A 21242-nucleotide genomic window follows, 5' to 3' on the forward strand; every position below is an offset into this window, starting at 1 on the left:
ACGCCATAATCCCACTCTGTCTCCCCCCCGTCCCCTTTCCCGTTTTTTTTTTTTTGAAGTTAGCATTTTCCAAGATCTCCTACTGCACCTTTAATTTTGTTCACTCTTTGCTGATATTTAGCACTCAACTGCCATGTACTATATAGGGATTTGAGAATCAGTGAAGACATCAGCGATTTCAGAGTCTACACCGAGAGTCGATTCCAGTGCTGGAGTCGACTCCGACTCTAGGGCTATTGAGAGTCGAGGAGTCGACTCCCCATCCCTACCACACACACACACGTACACACGCACACAAGTGAACACACTCCCACTAGTAGTTGTGATTATTAAGCCGCAAAACGAATATTTAAATATTAATTTTGCGTGTCTCTCTGTTAATGAATGGTGCAGACTAGAGCTGCACGATTCTGGATAAATTGAATCACGATTTTTTTTTGTCTCAAATAGAGATCACGATTCTGAACTAAACAAAAAAATGTATGGCAAAATATTATTACTGCAGTCTATTTAAAAGTGTTTAATACTGCCATGTACTATATAGGGATTTGAGAATCAGTGAAGACATCAGCGATTTCAGAGTCTACACCGAGAGTCGATTCCAGTGCTGGAGTCGACTCCGACTCTAGGGCTATTGAGAGTCGAGGAGTCGACTCCCCATCCCTACCACACACACACACGTACACACGCACACAAGTGAACACACTCCCACTAGTAGTTGTGATTATTAAGCCGCAAAACGAATATTTAAATATTAATTTTGCGTGTCTCTCTGTTAATGAATGGTGCAGACTAGAGCTGCACGATTCTGGATAAATTGAATCACGATTTTTTTTTGTCTCAAATAGAGATCACGATTCTGAACTAAACAAAAAAATGTATGGCAAAATATTATTACTGCAGTCTATTTAAAAGTGTTTAATTAATTTGAATGAATTATTAAACATTTTAATATACACTACCAGCCAAAAGATTTTGAAGAGTAAGGTTTCTTAAAGAATTCTCTTTTGCTCCCCAAGCCTGCATTTATTTGATACAAAATACAGCAAAAGTAATATTGTGAAATAATTGTACTATTTAAAATAACTGCTTTCTATTTGAATATATTTTAAAATGTAATTTATTCCTGTAATCAAAGATGACTTTTCAGCATCATTACTCCAGTCTTCAGAGTCACATGATCCTTCAGAAATCATTCTAATATGCTGACTTGCTGTTCAAGAAACATTTTATTATTATTATTATCAAGATTTAAAACACGCGTAATTTTTTCAGGATTCTTTGATGAATAGAAAGATCAGCATTCATCTGAAATAAAAAGCTTTTGTAACATTATACACTATACCATTCAAAAGCTTGGAATCAGTATTTTTTTTTGGGGGGGATTATATAAATTAATTGTGTTTAGCAAGGATCCTTTAAATTTATCAAAAGTGATGATAAAGACATTTATAATGTTACAAAATATTTCTATTTCAGATCAATGTTGCTTTGAAATCACAGGAATAATTACATTTTAAAATATATTCAAATAGAAAGTTATTTTAAATAGTAAAAATATTTCAAAATAATACAGTTTTTTCGTTTTTGCTGTTCTTTGGATCAAATAAATGCAGGCTTGGTGAGCAGAAGAGACTTCTTAAAAAAAATTATAATAATATTAAAATTATGAAAAAGTTGTTTGAATCAATGATTCAACGACTCACTCATAATCCTACTGGATGAATCAGCGTTTTTGAACGATTCTCTTGAATAAATGATTCATTCAATTATACATTTAAGTCACTTTTCAATGCAATCGACACAAACGTTATGTGGCAGTTACTTTCAAATGCGGATTTGCTCTATTTTGGTCGCGCTACCATAGACATCAATGTTTGTATAATCTGAATTATAAACTTTCATCCCGGTATTTCTGTGATAGTATTATTTCTGTCATACAGTCATTCATATTGTGTAGTTGAAAAGATTGTTTGTGAAGCTGTTTCTTAACCAAACATGGTAACTGCTCTCTGTGTGTCAGCGGTAGTGCGAATGCAGATTTGAATCATCCGGTAAGACTTTGTCAAAGGTTTAATAGACACGGGAGAATCGTTGTCATTTAGAAATGAGATTGTGTGGTTGTCTGAATCAAGATTGCGATCTTTTAACGATTAATCGTGCAGCTCTAGTGCAGACGTGCGGTTTTGTTTACCACTTGTACTGAAGCGCGCGAGATGCTTGCGGTGATTTTACCATCTGCCATCTCACTAAATGAGGAAATAAATACATGAACAACATTTCCAAAACTGCTCTGAGAGTCACTTCATGAGCATTTGACCGGTTAATTTGAATAAAACTATCCTCATATCATATACACACAGAAATGTAAAGGTATTCATGGCAACCCATCAAAATAAAAGTTTGGTTTAACTTGAAGGCATTGCGGCAGAAGTATATTACTATTATTTAGTAGAATGTACGTAATAGGCTGCTACTACTACTACTAAAATTATTAAAGGATTATTTTTAAGAAATAATCATACAATATTTCTTCAATGTTTTAATTGTAATATTAAATTACCTTTATTTTCCAAAAAATTTAATTTGTTTAATTTTCATTACTTAAAAGATAGATTAAATGAATATTTTATGCCTTAAAAATGTAAATACACAACACAGAATTTCTGAGCAAAAAATCATAAGGCGATTGTAAGTATAAATGAAACTTGTTTTTATGCTTTCAAATAATTAGACATGCTAAATCTGAATTTGTTAACAGTAAAACATAAGGTTGGAAAAAATAAAACATTTCATAGGGCCCAAAACATGTAATTTTTGTTCAACTTTTAACAAATTGATGTTAAATTGTTTTAAGTTTCATGATTGTCATTAGACATGCTTTTTGATTAATACAATTTAATTTAACCATTAAAAAAACCGTAAACCTAGGGGAAACACTGTACGTTCATTAAAAAGCTGAGATTCTAAGCTTTAAAATTATACCTATTGTGTAATTCCATTCAGGGGTTGCTTAGTAATTTGATTTTGAATTTTTCCGTGCGGGTGGTGTCCTGCCGGTGGGACACCTCGGGTTTAAAGGGTTAAACATCATCTTCAAAGTCAACAACTTTGTCTAGAATGCTGCACAGGACATTTTCTCAAACAACTTTGTGAGGTGCATCCTGCTATTTTTTTTTTAAGTTTCTTTCCCTGCTAAAGGCATCGTTCCTATGCAGAGTAATGGCACTCATTAGATCATGGGGGTTGTAACCGGGGCAGGACTGGTTTGTGGCTGTGGACGTAATGGTGCACGTTCCTGTGGCTTAGCTTGAACAACTTGTGCCCAGTCGCCACATTTAGCATCATGACGAATCCGTATAATCGTTAAGTGCTGGTGCAGTAGGCGGCGGAAAAGTGCTCTTGCAAAAAGAAAGCTTGTGCTGTTCCAGGTGACTGCGTTTGGCAGGGTATGGAATGGCCATTACACATCCACTGTTTTAAATTGACTTGTTCTCTGATGCCAGATAAAGCAAGAAAAACTCTCTGTGGCTCTTTCTGTAGCATGAAGTGCTACGTTGCATAACAGTCACAAGAGATCATATCTGTTGAAGCCTCTGGGTCAAAAGTGTATTGAAATTGTATAAGGTTACCAGCAGTAACATGCAAAACCTGGAAAAGGAACTTGTCAAACTGAAAGGACTGGACTTCAGTAGAGGGTTGTTGCAATGAAGGTGGTACCGTGGTGAAAGCTGGTGTTTATTGGGATGTGCGTGAGAGTTTGTACATGTGGTCTTCATTAATGATCGCCTCCAGAGACAAGGGGCTTGAATTGGCAAATCTTCTTACTGAAGGACAAGCATGTCTGCTCGGCGGATTAGAAACACGTTGCAAGAGGTGGAGCAAGAGCAGCAGGAAAAAAAGCAGAACTGAAATATGCACAAAGGGATAACTGCGTTTTCGTGCTACCCCATCCCCCATTTAGTGTTGGCGTGCATGTTGGTTATGTGAAGAGGCATGGAAGTGTTTGTATATAATACAAATTAAACACAAGTGGTGGGAGAGAACACAGCAGATGTAGAGCCTTTTTCCAAGCCCATGTAGTAGAGTTGAAATCCGACTTAAAGTTTATTTTACTAATTCAGTTCCTTTGGATCATTTGTTTACAAAAGGAAGATTTTCCTAGAAGTTGGTACCTTTTTTCCATACAGGTTTTTAATGGGGGTTTAACTGCCTTTTTGTTTCAGCAAAAATCAAGGTTACAATTTACAAACATCTACAAGCATTACAAGGAAAAATGTATGTCTTGTGACTTAATTGCGATTTGTTTCAAAGTTCTCTTATGAAAAAAAAGATTTGTTTATGAATTGGACCTCACAATATTTTAGAGAACTTTTACAAATCATAGTTATTTTATAGCATAATGTCTGATCTTAGATCTGTAGTTGATTTCATTATTCCCAGCAGGCCTCCTGCAGGTGTGTGTTGACTGATTGATTTGCCATCAGTGAACGAGCACTGAACGCTAAAACCTGCATGCAAACTAAACCACAAACACTAAACTCATTAAAAGAAATAAAAGGATTTTCACTCCAGGGGTTTGAGATTGTTACAAGCTCTTAAAGCAGCTGGGAAAAAAACAAAGAGCCTGTTATCTTCATGTAAGATCAAAACACATATTGCTGTTTTCAGCGCATGAAGATTGAAAACATAAAAACAGCCCATCTGTGTCTCAGCATTATTTTTCCGCATAACCCTGAATTGGTAGCCTTAGATATGTCTGTGTGCTGTTATCGTTTGATGTGTTTGCTATAGGGCTGTAAAAAAAGAATTCGAATTTCGAATATTCATCGAATTTAAAATAAAAATCCACATTCGAATTTTAGGTGTGAGTCAGGCAGCCTTATCAGTGGCGCACGAGATGCGATGATGCAAGTGTAGTTGCATTATATGTTTTTGTTAGCCTATCCAGTTGAAGCCACTAGATGTGGCGCTGCTGCGTTGTTCATTAAAAATGTTGCTGAAAAAGAGAACATCAGTGTGGAGAAGATCTTTGTTTACATCAAAACTGAAACCAATCCGTTCACACAGAACACATATTTCGCACATTTTCTAGAGGGACATCTATCACCGTTGCACTCGCATCTCATAAAGGAGACATGTTTAGAAAGCCATGTAAAATTAATGCAAGTTTAACTTTGAAAAAAACATATATCAAGACTTTATGGCAGGGTTTTTTCCCCATCCCACTGCATCTCATATTTTTAAATGTGAAAAATGTGATTGGCTTTCGGCCCTTTGTATTAAACTATGCATACATGATGCTGTTTTGTTTCTAGTTGTTTAAGCAACTTCATTAATTATAATTGGTTTATAACCATTATTTTAAACATTATGCACTTTTTTCACAGATAGTCCTGTTATCTTATATGCTTTGAATAAACGTGCATTAGTAGGCTAATATTTTGCTAGATGTGCCCTCTTGTGGCCTCAGAAGAGAAGCCCAAAGCTTTTCTTCACCCTAACTGAAATTATGCGTTTTAAATTTGAATATAATTGCCTCTGAAATGCTATCAGAGGCGTTTTCATACACTGCCCTAAGAGAGAGACGGTCTCTTTGCTTTTACATTGAATGTTTCATCACTGTAATATCTATGTATGCTATTACAGTAGATGTTTCAAAACATCAGCACAAGTGCCTTTTTATCTCAAGTCTTTGTTGAGAAGTGGGTTGTTTGAAAACCCCTTCTGTTGATTTGTGCTGTTATACTCTTAACCAATAGGGCAACACAAAATGTTCCTCATTTATATAATTGTAATACATTTTGTGCCTATTTTGGTAGCTTGTATCGGTAACACTTCAGTATAGGGACCAATTCTTACTGTTAACCAGTTGCTTATTAGCATGCTTATTATTAACATATTGGCTGTTTATTAGTACTTAAAAAGCACATATACATCCCTAATCCTACCCAATACCTAAACTTGACTAACTTACTAACTGTTAGTAAGCAGCAAATTAGGCAAAAAGTCATAGTTAATGGGTTGTAAATGGCGAGAATTGGACCTTAAAATAAAGTGACCCTTATTTCTTTCATTGCATGTTACTAAAGATTTAATTAATAAAATAGATTATTTAAAGATGTTTTATAGGAGACATTAAATGGGGAGGGTGGGGGAAATTTTGAAGGATCATCAAAGAGCTCTGGACCACAAGAACCAGACAACCACACCATGCTGGATTTGTCTGGCCAGAGGAGAACTGCCCCCCCCTGGTTTCTCACAAAGTTATTTTTTCGATTTCTGTCTCCAATGGGAGTTTTGGTTCCTTGTCACTGTCCCCTTAGTTGGGGACATTGAATTTCTGGCAATATTGTCGACTTTAGTGTACAGATACTATTTGAATTGAACGATAACATCACTGAATTCAATTATCCACTGACTTTAACTGAAAAATTGAGTGTTTACTGTTGTCCTCTTGCATTATCAACACACTATTTTCCTGTTTAATATTGTAAAGCTGCTTTGACACAATCTGTATTGTATAAAGCGCTATATAAATCAAAGTGACTCGACTTGACTCTTTCCAAAAAATAAGTCTGTCAATCTACCAAGAGGACCGTTTTTACATACACACACAGCACAAGTATTCACAGTACCCAGAGCAGCTGATGACCGTAATGGTAACACCTTGACAACTTGGTTCCTCAAAAGCAGGTTAAGGCCCTTAAACATCCCTTATTGATCCCTGGGGGAAATGTGATGATCATTTAGTGGTTTGCTAGAATGACATTTCAAAGAAGAACTAGTCAGTAATGGAAACACTAGGTACACGAGTAGACCCCTAAAATTAGCTGCTGAGCAGTGTTAATTTCATTGACGAATAATTTTCGCAAACAACATTTTTTTTTCACCGAAAACGAGACCATAACGAACTGAAACTCTTTTTGAACTACAAAAACTATGACGTAAATCTATTGACATTTTCGTCAATGAATAAAAATGAGACGAAAATTTTAGGGAGGGACGATTTGGGAAGCAATTCATTCAGAACAAATTTGCTGCGTGGTTCGGAGGAAAGCGCGTCTCACAGCGCACAAGTTCACGTCACATGAACGGAGAATTGCACGCAAAATGATGTCGAATTGTCTGTTTTGACGAGTATTCACGTAAACACAGTTGATTGTCTTAAGTGAACGTAAACAGTAGGCAGAACGTGTATCAGTACATTGCATCCAGCTGTGCGTTCGGTTTTAAAGGGATAGCAGCCTAATTTAGTTGCTATTGTCCGAGTCATTGATGTTAATCAAGCAACAAAAGAAATGCAGAAAATCACGCACTGCTCTTGACTGAAAAACTTTAGTAGCCCTAAAGATTACTCTAAATTTATTTATAGAAATATGTCTGCTTGAAAGAATGAAGAATATGGTAAACAAGTTGCTATAAAAATGCATAATTAGCCTATATGACCATTGGTATTTCATTAAAAAGAAGACCATGTTCTTGTTCTTTATGAGAAGTGGTTTTATTTAATTTTAACATAAAGGCATGTTGTGAGTCACCGCAGTTAAATCAGTGTCTAAACCTATATAATGAGTTTGGAAATTTTAGAGAAATTAATAATAAATGCACTGTAAATGAACCAATTAGATTTTAGCCGACTAAATTTACTGTAGATTTAGTCGACTAAAACTAGACTAAAACTAAAAACAATTCAGATGACTAAAACTAAATGGCATTTTAGTGAAAAGACTGACTAAAACTAAATCAATTTACTGTCAGAATTAGCACTGCTACTGAGGAAACTGTCTTTAGCACCATGTGTATTTTCTCTGATCTTAGTCTATGGTTCAGATGTTCTGAGTTTGTTCTACAAACCCAGGCAGCTGCTTTCCCTTCCTTAACCTGGGGTCCCTTTCCTTGCATCCCATGGCATAGTAACAACAGGACCGCCACACATTCAGACACAACGCATGTTCAGACTTGCACACTGACTCCCTCTTCCAGGAGTTGCTACGGCAACCGGAATCTGCAGCCCACTTTGATTGGCTGTCTGAATCTGAGCTGGGCTGCTTTCTGCCTGTTTTCTGTTTGTTTAATTTGCTTGCAGAGAACTAGAGGCATTTTAAACTGTTTTTCACGCACAAATGTTGCTAATGTTACAGTGTTACAGCACTTGGACTTCACCGTGAATGCATCTTTAATTGTTTCCATTGCCCGGTTGATTGTGTGATCTCAACTGCACAGCTTGGATAAATTAAGCCTAGTAGTTGAAAACAGAAGATGTTTTCATCTGGATCTTTCTAAAGCATTGTTCACAGGAACACTCACTCACTATGTTCCCACTATTGCTACTCGCAGTGGGTTGACGAGCTTGGCGTGAGTATAATATTGCGTGAGTTCACGGCGCAGTGCATCCAATCTTGCTTGACTGCCCAGTTCTTAGTGACGCTTGCTTATACTTGGCATGTAACATGTCACGTATCTTGTTTTGGAGAGTGGTCAGACTTAGATTTCAATGAACAATAAATAGCCAAAAAATTCTATTGAATTACACTGAAGAACAGACCCAGACCCTGTGAGAAACCACCCGTTGCAATGTGTTTTGCATGGTCAAAACCTAAGAATCAAAGTCTAGTTCCTCTTTGGTTACTCCAAGAAAGTGTCTCGAGGACATAGTGGAACCTTGAACCAAAACATTTGGACTATTCTACTATCATCAATCCTGAATGTCATTCGATCTAGCCATGTAGAAGGCCAGTGCTATCAGGTCACCCTGAGTTACTTAGAAGCAACTCAATCCCCCCTCCCCTCTCAGTCTTGTGTCTCCGTGGAAATGCCCATCCAACACATGTAAATAAACACAAGACTCTTGGAATATACAGTTCTACCCTGAAATGGGGTGTGTGTTATGACATATATTTATTTTATTTATTTTGAGATTCCAGACCACCATAGTGTTATTCACTGAGCCAGTTTCAATCTCACAACAACATAGTGATTTTAGATATTTCACCAAGCATGCGTAGGAAATGTAGGGATCTGTTAAATTCAAAGACCATATTTGTCGCCTTTGACAAGAACATTGTGAGCTAAGGTAAAATTAGCCCAGCACTTTGAATCTGGATTCTAAGAAGCAGTGGGCTGGATAAGGTGTCCGTCTGGGCACAAGGTTACCACTCTGTGCGGTGTACCAAAGTGACACTACGCTCCAAATTTCTATACAAGGAATCTGTCATTCACCCTCTCTGCCTAGAGTTCAGCAGTTCTCAGAAAATGAATAACTCTCCTTATGCTCGATGTTGCCTTGGCAGTAATGGACTCCAGATGGCTGTTGTCTTTCAAAGTGAAGTTCAAGAGAAGCGCTGTGATATCTACAATTTTCCTTGCTTATCTCCCAGGCTAGCAAAAAAGGTCCCAGAGCATTGGGACTAAACAAGACTATTATTTCTAATGGCTTAAACCCCCATTTCCTCACGTGTGTTTTATATTTTTTTCATTTAGGCAGCCTCCAGACTTTTAATTTGAGCAATTCCTTTTAAGAAACTGCAAAGATACTCTTCATACCTCTGTAAAAAGACTCTGTTAAGTGAATCCATTCATAATCTGCTGTGTTTGGATCTGCAGCCTCGGATTCTGGTAACAGTCAACTCTTTTAGAAATCCTAGCCTTTTAAAATGCTGTGCAGTGAATCCAAATAAAGCTCAAGCCAGTCCCGCAGCCCTTTCATGCACGCACCTGGACTTGTAGATTTCAGTAACCCTCCACCCTACACCAGCGGCTGCATATTGCGGTCTGTTTGCTTTAGCCTTCTTGTCCACCTTCACTGCACACTTAATCATATCCTACCAGTAAGCGCCAGCCCTAACACCCCCGCCACGCTTAGATGTGCCGTCCAAATATGCTTCTTGCTGCACCACATATATACACAAGGACCATTATTGATCTAAGCGTGCCGTGACTGTGGAGTGGGTCATGGTGTAAAATTCTTGTTTTCCTTGGAGGCTTTGAAATGATGGCATTTGGTGCTTAATGAAAAGCTAGTAGTTGTTCAAAGGTACCTGGCGGCTTTTTGATGTGAGCGTTCAACTTTCTCTCCTCTAGGCTCGAGCGCTCTGGTTGACCTGACGGAGCAGTTCACACCTCCAGAGGTAGCACCGCCCATGCTTCTCAAGCTCCTTGAGGCCATCGAGCGGAAAGGTGAATAGAATCCATCAGGCACATTTCTTTGTCACATGTACATGCACACCGAAATTATTGCATTTTCTACATGTTAATTCACATATAAACACTGTACAGGTCTAGACAACCCTACACTCTACAGAAACTTCACTGCTGGAGGAGGGCTGGATATCAGACAGTGCTTTGATAGTGGTGAGTGAAGCATTCCATTAGGTGTTGCTACTGTTAGCTATCTTAAAATGGTGCGATGCAACAAAATCTTTTTGTCCATGCTGAACTTGAAACACTGCCTTAACCAGCACAGTTGGATATTACTATTGCTACTTTTAAAAACTTCAACCTGATGTAATAAAATGTACAACTCCTCTCGCACAATTGGTGCTACAGACATGTGGTTTCTTAAGAAAAGGTGTTCTGTCAGTTGTCTAAGCAGTCAGATTTACAATTTTCTGTTAATGTTTAAACAGGTAAAATTCCATAGACTTAAGGTCTTTGCACACGGAGTCCGAAATTTTCGCACGTTAAAAAATAAATACCTCGAGCACTACATTTAAGACGTTGTGTCAATCACGTTTACACACTGCCTCTGAAACTTGTCTGTTGTAAAAAAAAAAAAACGCTCCAGGTTCGATTTTCTGCATTTTTGCATCCGTAGCAAGCATTTTGATAGGAAAGGATGACGAATACGGGGGGGGAAAAAAAAATTCGGACTGGGTGTGCAAGGACCTTTACACTGAAGGTGCTCTGAACAAATCTGAAGATCAGATTGTCACATAGACTTGGCAATGGATTTTGACCCAGGACACCCTAGCAACCACATACAGCTACTCCGAATACTTTTAGGGTGATTTCACACCTGTAGATTGATTGCTTTGTTCCGAAACAGGGATTACAATTATTGCAATGTTGCTTTTTATTCTTGGTGCGGTTCGCTTTTACACGGCAAAGTTTCTAAATGGACCAAATTTGTTAATACAAGTAAACTGTTGTCTCATTGATCAAAGTTCCACGGTTTATTTTCCGGGATTCCAATTAGCGGTCACGGCTGTCATCCGTCAGGATAGAACGACAAACACTTTTTTTTTTGGTAGCTGTCCTTGTATTAATTTATCATTTTGAGCAGGAGTCCAGGATTCATCGGGAAAACATTTTTAAAATGCACCTACTAGGAAGAAGAGCAATAAGACGGCATTATAAAATGAAAAAGTGCGCTTTTTTATTTTAAATGGCGAATACGTGCTCACCCACAGACATTCACAGGTTCGTTTTGAAGTATTAGCAAAACAACAAAGCTAATGCTTTTCACGGAACTTACGTAATTACTAGGGGTGGAACATTAAGCTTTCTCTGAAGTATTGTTTAAATGCCTGTCTTGGTAAGTATCCTATAGCAGACATAGTCGGCTGAACATACTGTATCAGTGCATTCTCTTAAAGTGACAGCACTTTCTTAATATTAATCAAACAGCAACAACAAAGAAATCACTCACTGCACTTGATTGAATAGCTTTTGTAACTAAGAAAGATTAATCTTTAATTTATACAGTCAAATATGCAATGCTGTTTTACATTTCATTACTTTATTCAATTTCTGTACCTGAAAACTAATGTCAGACCTACCTAAAAAAAAAACTTTTAACTTTACTCTATTGTATGTATTTGTGCTGTTGCTTGTAATTAGATTATTCTTATTTTCTTTATTTTTATTTGACAGTATAGTTTTTGCCTAAACATAGCACATACCGAAACGGTGACTAAAACCGTGGTACAAACCGAACCATGAGTAAGTTGAACCGTTCCACCCCTAGTAATTACCCATTATACATTGTGAAATAGCCTGGTTCGTTGGTCCGATAGATTGGATTGCTTTCTCACTACAACCGAACCGCTCCAGAGTTCGTTTTCATTCGAGCCGAGACCACCTAGTTCAGGCGATCTCGGACCGTTTGTTTTGGCACGGATCCGGGCGCGATTGCCTTGTTCACATATGCCCAAACGAACCGAGCTAAGGGGGAAACGCGCCAGGTTCCGAAACAACGAGCCAGGTGTGAAAGCACCCTTAGATACCACATCCATGTCCTGGCAACCACCCAGAACAAGCTAGCATTGTTACATTGAGCACCACTCATATTTTTAACATACTACAAATAGAAATCGTAGCTAAAGCTGGTTAAGGTGAAAATCGATATATCTAAAAGTTTGTGGACTTGTCTCTCTGTGCCTGGTGCTAGCTTAATTTCTTTCTGGCTCACTGATGTTTGTTTTCTTTGAATTAGACCCTGCCTCGGTGGATCTTGAGCAGATGGACCTTCAGATGTTGTGTGATGGTCTGAGGAGGTATCTTCAAGATCTAGCTCAGCCTGTCATCCCCTCTGTGGTCTACAGCGAGATGATACGCATTGCTCAAGGTGGGTTTCCATAGGATTACAGCATATCAGCATTAGATTAACAGCCCTACAATTCTCAGGGGGTTTCTATGATATAATAATAATCCATATTAATTAAACTATGTGAATCATTGGATTTACAGTGGGATGAGTTGCCAATTTCACAGTTTTCCACTAAACTAATGTTTAAGATGCTATGAAATGCTGTGGATTAAGTCCTTTTAAAATCAGTTCATTCATTGGTCAGCATAGTAACATTCCTATGCTATGTTCTAGCTATGCAAGAACAGCTCCTATGTTACCGGATCAGATTTTGGTAACGTATCAAGTCACCAATAAAATCTCACAGTAACAATAGCTTTTAAAAAAAAAATAGCCCACCGCTTCAGCTCTGCCTCATGCTCCACGGAGACTGCACTGCCCCCGCTGCTTGCCGTCACTCGGCCCAGTAGCCAATCAGATGCAACCTCTGCCTCTATCCAGCAAAGCAACATGTTCTCAATGGTTAAGGATTCTTGCATGAATGTGCATATTGCAATGCTTTGAAAAGCCTATCAGTGGGTCTCTGCATGCTGTCAGATGTCATTGCTTCTAGCAATGGTGCTAATTCTTTTCTGAAACACTTGTTGTAAAGGTCAAGTGATGATTCAAATAACTGATATTATCAAATCCAAATTAAAGCTCCTTATCCCGTCTTGTATCTCCGTGACTTATATGTGTGATTGTGCATATCAGGAACAGCTTATGTGGTATAATGCTGGCCAGATCCAGAAATGGTGATGAAAAGGTTTTTTGGAAGGGTCAATGAAATGCATTCTCACGGAGTAAAGAATCCGACTCCCTGCTGAGTGCTCGAGAGGCATGTGCTCAGCTGCATTTAATGAAATGGAAAACGCTGGAAGGGGAGGAGGCAAGAATTCGAGAAAACTGCAGTAACCGTTACATGACTGTCACATTTGGGGAGAAAAAATTCATTGTCAACTTGACAGAAAAACGCCATAGGATGTTTTAGGGGTTTTCCTTTCTCCTCATCAGATTAAAGCATCCTTTAGTAATGCTGTTGTTTCATATTGACAGATAGGTTTGAGCATGCCTGCACATGTTGTCTGTGTAAATGACATTGAGTGCTGCTGGTTCATCAGCAGTTCTGGTCTCAACCAAGTTTCTCTTTTTCTCATTACAGCACTACCTCCCAAGCCACCCAAACCAACGTCTGTCACTAACAATGGTATGAACAACAACATGGCTCTGCAAGACGCTGAATGGTACTGGGGGGACATCTCCAGGCAAGTACTCATCAAACCTAATGTTTGGTCAGATGAGCATGCATTTTTGTTTAATTGTTCTTAATGTTTCTTTTTGTAAAAATTTGACTCTTTCTGTTGCAGGGAGGAGGTCAACGAAAAGCTTAGGGACACTGCTGATGGTACATTTTTGGTCCGAGATGCCTCCACTAAAATGCATGGGGATTACACACTGACATTGAGGTACGTTCTCCTTTGAAAAACCCATATGTGTGTCTGCATTTTTTTTATTATTGAGGGTGCTTACCTTGACTCAAAGGGTTGATCTAAACACTACTTTTTATTGGCCGTACAGGAAAGGAGGTAACAACAAGCTGATCAAAATATTCCATCGTGATGGAAAATACGGCTTTTCAGACCCCCTAACCTTCAACTCTGTGGTTGAGTTGATCAACCACTATCGGCACGAGTCTCTCGCCCAGTACAACCCCAAACTAGATGTGAAACTACTGTATCCTGTTTCCAAGCACCAACAGGTAATCATCCTCTGATTTCACTGGAATATAGAGTGTCCCGAAGAACTTCACTCTAGATCATCAGTTGATTTCAATTGGAAACATTTAATTGGATGTATGTTTTTTGTATTTACAGGATCAGGTGGTAAAGGAGGACAATATAGAAGCTGTTGGGAAGAAGTTGCACGAATACCACCAGCAGTACCAAGAAAAGAACAGAGAGTATGACCGACTCTATGAGGAATACACTAGAACATCACAGGTGTGCCCTTAAATGTGTTTATAGTAGATGATTGACTATATGTATTTCAGTAATGTATGTTTTTCACCCAGAGCTTGAGAAAAGCCCTTCAGGAAAAGCTCACATTCTGACATGCTTTTGTCTGCTCACTAGGAAATACAAATGAAAAGGACTGCTATTGAAGCTTTTAATGAGACCATAAAGATCTTTGAAGAGCAGTGCCAGACGCAAGAAAGGTACAGCAAAGAATATATTGAGAAGTTCAGGAGAGAAGGCAATGAGAAGGAAATCCAAAGGTGAGTCCTGAAGCTGAGAACTTCCAAAGTAGTCTTTTGGCGAACATTTCAGAAGTGTAATGCAACATCTCTGCAATGATTCAATGCAGGATAATGGTCAACTATGAGAAGTTAAAATCGCGCATCAGTGAAATTGTGGACAGCAAACGTCGTCTTGAGGAAGATCTGAAGAAGCAAGCGGCGGACTACAGAGAGATCGACAAGCGGATGAACAGCATTAAACCTGACCTCATCCAGCTCAGAAAGACCAGGGATCAGTACCTCATGTAAGTAGCTCATACTCCATAGGTTCTGCACTTCAAATTTAACACGCAGGACACAATCTTGCATTCAGAAATGACTATATGGAGTACAATGTAATGTAATAAACGATTCTCTTTTTTTTTTGCTGCCACAGGTGGTTGACACAGAAAGGGGTCCGACAGAAGAAACTCAACGAATGGTTGGGAATCAAAAACGACAACCAGGACGAGTGAGTATTCTGCTTCTCATGTTATAGCCACTTGACATTTAAAAGTTTTCCTGGTTGCTAAATCAAACTCTCCACTTCTGCGCTAGTCAATACTCAATGGTGGATGACGATGAAGATTTGCCACACCATGACGAACGCTCCTGGAAGCTGGGTAACATTAACCGCATCCAGGCAGAGGCCCTGCTGCGGGGCAAGAGAGACGGAACATTCCTGGTCAGGGACAGCAGCAAAGCTGGATGTTACGCCTGTAGTGTTGTGTACGTACCACTTTTTTGTGCTTGTGGGGCAGCATCAGTTCACATGTTGGTTGTTTTTACATGGACATCTCTTGACATTCTGTGCAATTCATTGACTACTAGACCAGTTGCATGTAGAAATGGGAAATTGCAAAAGGCACTGATGACTAAAACCCATCTCTTTGTCTTCTCGCAGTGTGGATGGTGAGGTCAAGCACTGCGTCATCAACAAGACACCCACAGGATATGGCTTCGCTGAGCCCTACAACCTTTACAGCTCTCTGAAAGAACTGGTCTTGCACTACCAGCATACGTCCCTGGTTCAGCACAATGACTCTTTGAATGTCACGTTAGCATACCCAGTCTACGCACATCAGAGGCGGTGAGGACTCGTGAACACACCCTTGGGACTCGTTACAAACACGGGAGTTGAGAAAGGGCCTCCCCTCGAATGGAGACGCCTCCAGTAAGACCGCTACCGAGGGCTGCTTTTTGCCTTGAAACGACCATGTCGGAAAGCCAAGAAAGCAAAACCCAAAACGAACATTTCAGCCACTGAGACTTTTGCCAGTCTGAATGTAGTTTTCTTTGAGCGGAAACTGCTAAAATTGAACTCTCTCTCCCAAAATGGAGGACTTCGGAGGCCTTTTCCAAATGGTGCTTGTTCATTTCATAGCTTTACCCGCTGCTGGAATGTGGAACATTGATTAAACCTCTAGAGTGCATCTTTTTTTACCTCTTCTACCCCCCCCAACCTGCTGTGTGTGTGTGTGTGTGTGTGTGTGTGTGTGTGTGTGTGTGTGTGTGTGTGTGTGTGTGTGTGTGTGTGTGTGTGTGTGTGTGTGTGCGCGCGCGCGCGCGCGAACGAGAGAATGTGACCAAAACTCAAACTATCTGAAAGCTATCGGGATGTCCGACATGTTTCATTTTCATGAACAGACCGTGGAATCAGCTGATCAAATGTAGCAAGATGGCACTTTCGAAACAGTATCTACTTCTTTTCCTGTAAGAGACTCCTACACAAACATTGATATGACACGTCTCGCCTGAGAGGAGCAGCGCGACGAGAAGCAAACGAGATGCTTGGCATTTCTTTTGTGAGCATTATAGTGACAGACTCTAAATCCATTTCTGCTTTATGGACTGGCAGTAAAGGAACTGAAACGGACTTCACGCTGTACATACAGATAGCATCAAAAGCTACGTGTCAAAACCATATTGTACCAAAAACGCAGTTCCTTCTCAGTTGTATTCTAATCTGCTATGCAAATTCTGTATTTTCCATCTTCTCTGCAGAGTTGTGATTTTATTTTACATGTTGCTACCCATAATATAAACTTGTTTTTATTGCATAAAGTCTTTTTTTATGTATCTAAGAGGATATTTTAGGTGTCAAAGCACCAAGAAGGGTGGCTTCAGTTTTACAGAAGAAGTGTGGAAAAAGTACTTTATTACATATTTCTTTATCAGCCGCTAGTAAAACTTAAGCGAGAGTATTTTATTAGTCTTTTTCACTTGGAGCTGATTTTCTCTTGGGCAGAGCCTGGAGGACATTAGTGCTGCTTCTGTCTACAGTAATGGTGATGTATATCTGAACATTTTCACTAGAACAAACATAAACGAATAAACAATGACATTTGAAATAACTGCAATTGAATGATTAATGTCATGACAACATAATACTGCAGGTTCCTAATCCAGTATAGAGGTTTATTTTGTGATATCTTTCCCATAATCGAAAGCGTTTCGATTTGATCCTCTGGAATGATGAAAAAAAAAAAAAAACATTAATTTCGGTGACATAACTCCCTCTCATTCCTTGTCAACATAGTATTTTTTCTGTATCAGAAAATCCTTAATAGTGTTTACATAGATGGATCAACTCAGTTCGACTAGTACCCAACGTTCTAGTTTGCACCACATTCTCTTAAACAAAAAAGTTTATTACTTGGATGCAACAAAGTTAGGGGAACCTACCAGCTTGACATTCAAAGCTCGCTACAGTATTTCTGATTTTATCATCACTGACATCAGTATTGCTTTTGCCTTCCCCTCTCATCTGCATTGCAGTTACACTTGACAAATGCAAATTTGCATTTGATGTTCCGCATAAATAAACATCAATGTGACCACATTAATTAATGTTATTTTTCATGTAACTTTTGTTGGTCAACTCTGTTCCTATATTTTGAATTTGTTTGACTCCTTATTTTAACTAGGCCTGATTGCCTTAAAATTAGTCAGTTATGTATTTTTTAAGCAGAGAGTACTGCTGAATTTCACCGTTTTGTAAGTATATATTTGCTCTTTAATGTAAGATTTTCAAGAGGAATGGTAGTTTTTCTGCTACATCTATACGCACAATTGTCCTATACTATTATGATTAGCATAAAGTTCTCAAATGATACGATGGGCTCTCTCTGAGTCCCCTTCTTACTGAGTAAACTAGCACATGGTTTGAAGTAAATATTTGAACATCACAGGCCAATTCATTTCAAACTTGTACTGCTTGTGATTTTGAAAGTCTTGAGAATCAAGAATCAGGAAGTTTACATGTTCTAATTCTTAGATTACATTTTTTTTTTAACCATTTTTTTTTTATTGAATCTCTGCAAATGTCACTCTAAACCCATACTTAATTACAATATTTTAAAAAAGCTAAACTTTCATGGTAATTTATCTGGGGCTTTTTTCTTTTTGTCCCCCTTCTGCGTTGTACTCTTTTCACCTCTCGCTTAAAGGCCACAAACTTCCGTGTTTCACATTATCATGGTAGTCTTCTTTCTGCAGCCCCTGTTCTCAGAATTTGTTGCATTTTGTGAATCTATTTTTTTTTTCCCCTCTTTTTTTGAAATTGTATAGCATTGGTTTACAGACATTGGTTAATCTCGTTTTCAGCATTCTGGTAACAGTGTGTTCCAGGTCTAAAAAAAAAATGCTTCAGATTTGTACTGGCTTTTTATTTTATTTTAAAGTTAAATAAAATGATGTTTTAGAAACTAAAAAAGTCTTTAGGTTTTATGATCATTTCTGGCCTTTTCTATAGATGTCTATAATTTGACAGTTGACTGTTGAACTCCCTGTACCGTTTCAGAGACTTTTGAGGTTATGCAAATGTTGTGGTGTGATATGATGGCACGGCATTGATGTCATCAGTCACTAAACGGGCTGAAGGTTACAGAACTTTGTTCTCGCATTGAGAAATGCAATGGGTTTACTTGATTAGTTAGTTGCTTTTATTTTATTTTTAGTTCTTTCTTGGCAAACAAATTGTGAAGACATTTTATTAAACAAGGGCCTAACTAGTTTTACCTCATTTCAATGGTGGCAATCCAACACAGTACTAACACTGTTTGATTTTCAAAATGTTAAAACCTATTGACATTACCATGCCTTGCATAGGTCCAATAATATGCAAATTTATTGTCAATTATTATTGTCATGACAATTTGAATAGGAAAATTAACAATGTGACTAGCTTCAAACATATGAACTTATGAACATATGAACCAAAATATCTAAGAGTTTAATTTGAGACCATCTCAGCAACGTCAGTAATAAAAGATAAAACAAAAGAAAAACTTTTGTCCTCCCCTAATAAATTAATAAGCCTATATATTGTACTCTTCTAATTATACACTATTATATGGTTTGTAGCACATGATAGGATAGGCTAGGCACACGATAGACCTAAAATGGGTCCCTGCTTTCAGTAGTATGTACAATAGTGCAACTACATTTTAGTTTAAAAATAACATTTTGAGATATGTACTTAGTAGTTAAAGCACCTAATATAAAGTGACACAACTTAACTGACTTTGCATGGATACACTAATATTTAAATTCTGGCCGGAAAACCTGATAATTATTTTCTTGGCTGATTTGGCCGATATTAAAATATTTAATGAATTTAAAAAAATGTAAATGCTACAGGTCTGTATAGATCTTACTGCATTTTAATGTAAATTTGAAAAATGGAAGAATGTTGGTAATCAAACAGTCGCTGGTAGCCACTGTTCTACATCAATGCTATGGATGTCAATGGCTACCACACTCTCAGAAAAAAAAGGTACAAAAGCTGTCACACACATTAGACATATTGTCTTCTCACTTAAAACACCCAACTGTGTGCATTAGGGCAGAAACGGTCTCGCATAACTTTCTGCATAACTGAAGTATTTAGTCATAGTCATATTAATGAATTGCTGAAAGAGGGATTATTTTGAGAAAGAGAATGTATTTATGCATTTGTGTCCCCTCTAACAATAATATGTACATTCTAAAATCGAATATCAAATGTGACTGACATCAAAACAGCAATGATTTTTGCAATTATTACCTTTTTAAGAAAAGAATAACATTAAAAGCCACTTCTCAAGTCTTGCATCATCAAAGTTGCGACCTACTTGCGTCGTACTATAGGAATTGGTTGACCATGTAGTTCTTTACCACACCACTCTGTAGCAAGAGAAGACGGAAACAGTAAACCACAGTCATGAGCAGCGTCAAATGCACTGTTCTCAGGAAAAGGGAAGAGTGTAAAACCGTCTTCTCACATCATTAAAACAGGCCACAGCTACAAAGTTGACTGATATACATGCATACAATGCATTTACCACCATGTCATGTAGATTGTAACAGGTTCAGAATGGCATGCAAAAAAAATCTAGCGTATGACTGACAGACTGTGAGATTTCTTCACTTGTGCAACATGTACACAGAAGCCATCTGACTGTGTTTGTCAGTATAGGAGGATATGTCGCTCTTTTATTTTTCACAGTGATGCAACAGGGTGGTGTCTTTATATCATACCTCTGCAACAACATTCTTACCATATAGACTGCACTATGCACAAAAGTGTGGATTCAATATAGCTGCAAGCAGCAATTACCGGGGTTCAAGCACTTTAAGGCCTTTAAGGTGGTCTTGGCCAACCTGGATGTATGGCTGACAGTAAAACACATCCAATATGGAGAATAGGCTTACAGACACACACAGAAAGAACAACACTAGTTCTAGTTCTGGTTTTAAAATAATCGCAAACACTTAAAGAACAGTTTGATTGACAGCAGTGATCCTAGAAGCAAAGTTGTTCAGAATGAGGAGATCTATCATATGGTATGAAGATATAGTGTATAAGTGAATATATGAACATTTCATTGCAATTTGAGGTAATTTACTATAGAAATAAAAAAAAATTCCCAGGCTGTTTTTAACTGTTATAGCTCCACCATGTTATAGCTGTTATAGCGCCACCATGAAACCATGTTTTCGCCAAGTTTTGAGCTTTCGTTTAGGTTTTATAGGCTTTTGGGTATATTTGGCCACACCCCTTTTAAAATGACACCATTATAGCTAACCAAAGGACAAAATTCTACTTGTTTTAGATAACTATTGATCTAGAGAATACAGAGAATATTACTGCAGTGGTTTGATTAAGACTGAGCAAAAAACCTAGGACTAGTTCGCAAAAGTAGGTTTTTAACATAATTGAGAATATTTAATGAATGATTTGATTGACAGCATTAGTTCCAGAGGCAAAGTTGTTCAGAATGAGGAGATCTATCATATGATATGAAGATCTTGTGTTTTTGTGAATATATGTACATGTTCTACAATTTCACTTCATTTTCTACAAATATTGAGTTTTTGAGGCCTTTTCAGCTGTTATAGCGCCACCTATGGTCCGAT

General features: G+C 38.0%; 1 protein-coding gene across 2 annotated transcripts in view; it reads left to right on the plus strand.

The window, feature by feature from the left end:
* Nucleotides 1–18197, plus strand: part of LOC107600587 (phosphatidylinositol 3-kinase regulatory subunit alpha) — a 29197-nt gene extending 11000 nt beyond the window's left edge. Inside the window, exons 3-14 of one of the 2 annotated variants that reach the window (XM_016292521.1) lie at nt 10084–10179; nt 10279–10353; nt 12437–12568; nt 13731–13833; nt 13936–14034; nt 14147–14327; nt 14443–14568; nt 14701–14843; nt 14933–15109; nt 15241–15315; nt 15402–15572; nt 15748–18197. In XM_016292521.1, coding sequence (XP_016148007.1) covers nt 10084–10179; nt 10279–10353; nt 12437–12568; nt 13731–13833; nt 13936–14034; nt 14147–14327; nt 14443–14568; nt 14701–14843; nt 14933–15109; nt 15241–15315; nt 15402–15572; nt 15748–15937 — 1568 coding nt within the window. In that variant the 3' untranslated portion in view covers nt 15938–18197. The remainder of the gene's footprint in view (nt 1–10083; nt 10180–10278; nt 10354–12436; nt 12569–13730; nt 13834–13935; nt 14035–14146; nt 14328–14442; nt 14569–14700; nt 14844–14932; nt 15110–15240; nt 15316–15401; nt 15573–15747) is intronic. The other variant, XM_016292522.1, reaches the window with a different exon arrangement.
* The last annotated feature ends 3045 nt before the right edge of the window (nt 18198–21242 follow it).

Source organism: Sinocyclocheilus grahami, unplaced genomic scaffold (genome assembly GCF_001515645.1).
Source record: "Sinocyclocheilus grahami isolate Dianchi unplaced genomic scaffold, SAMN03320097.WGS_v1.1 scaffold287.1, whole genome shotgun sequence".
NCBI lineage: Eukaryota > Metazoa > Chordata > Actinopteri > Cypriniformes > Cyprinidae > Sinocyclocheilus > Sinocyclocheilus grahami.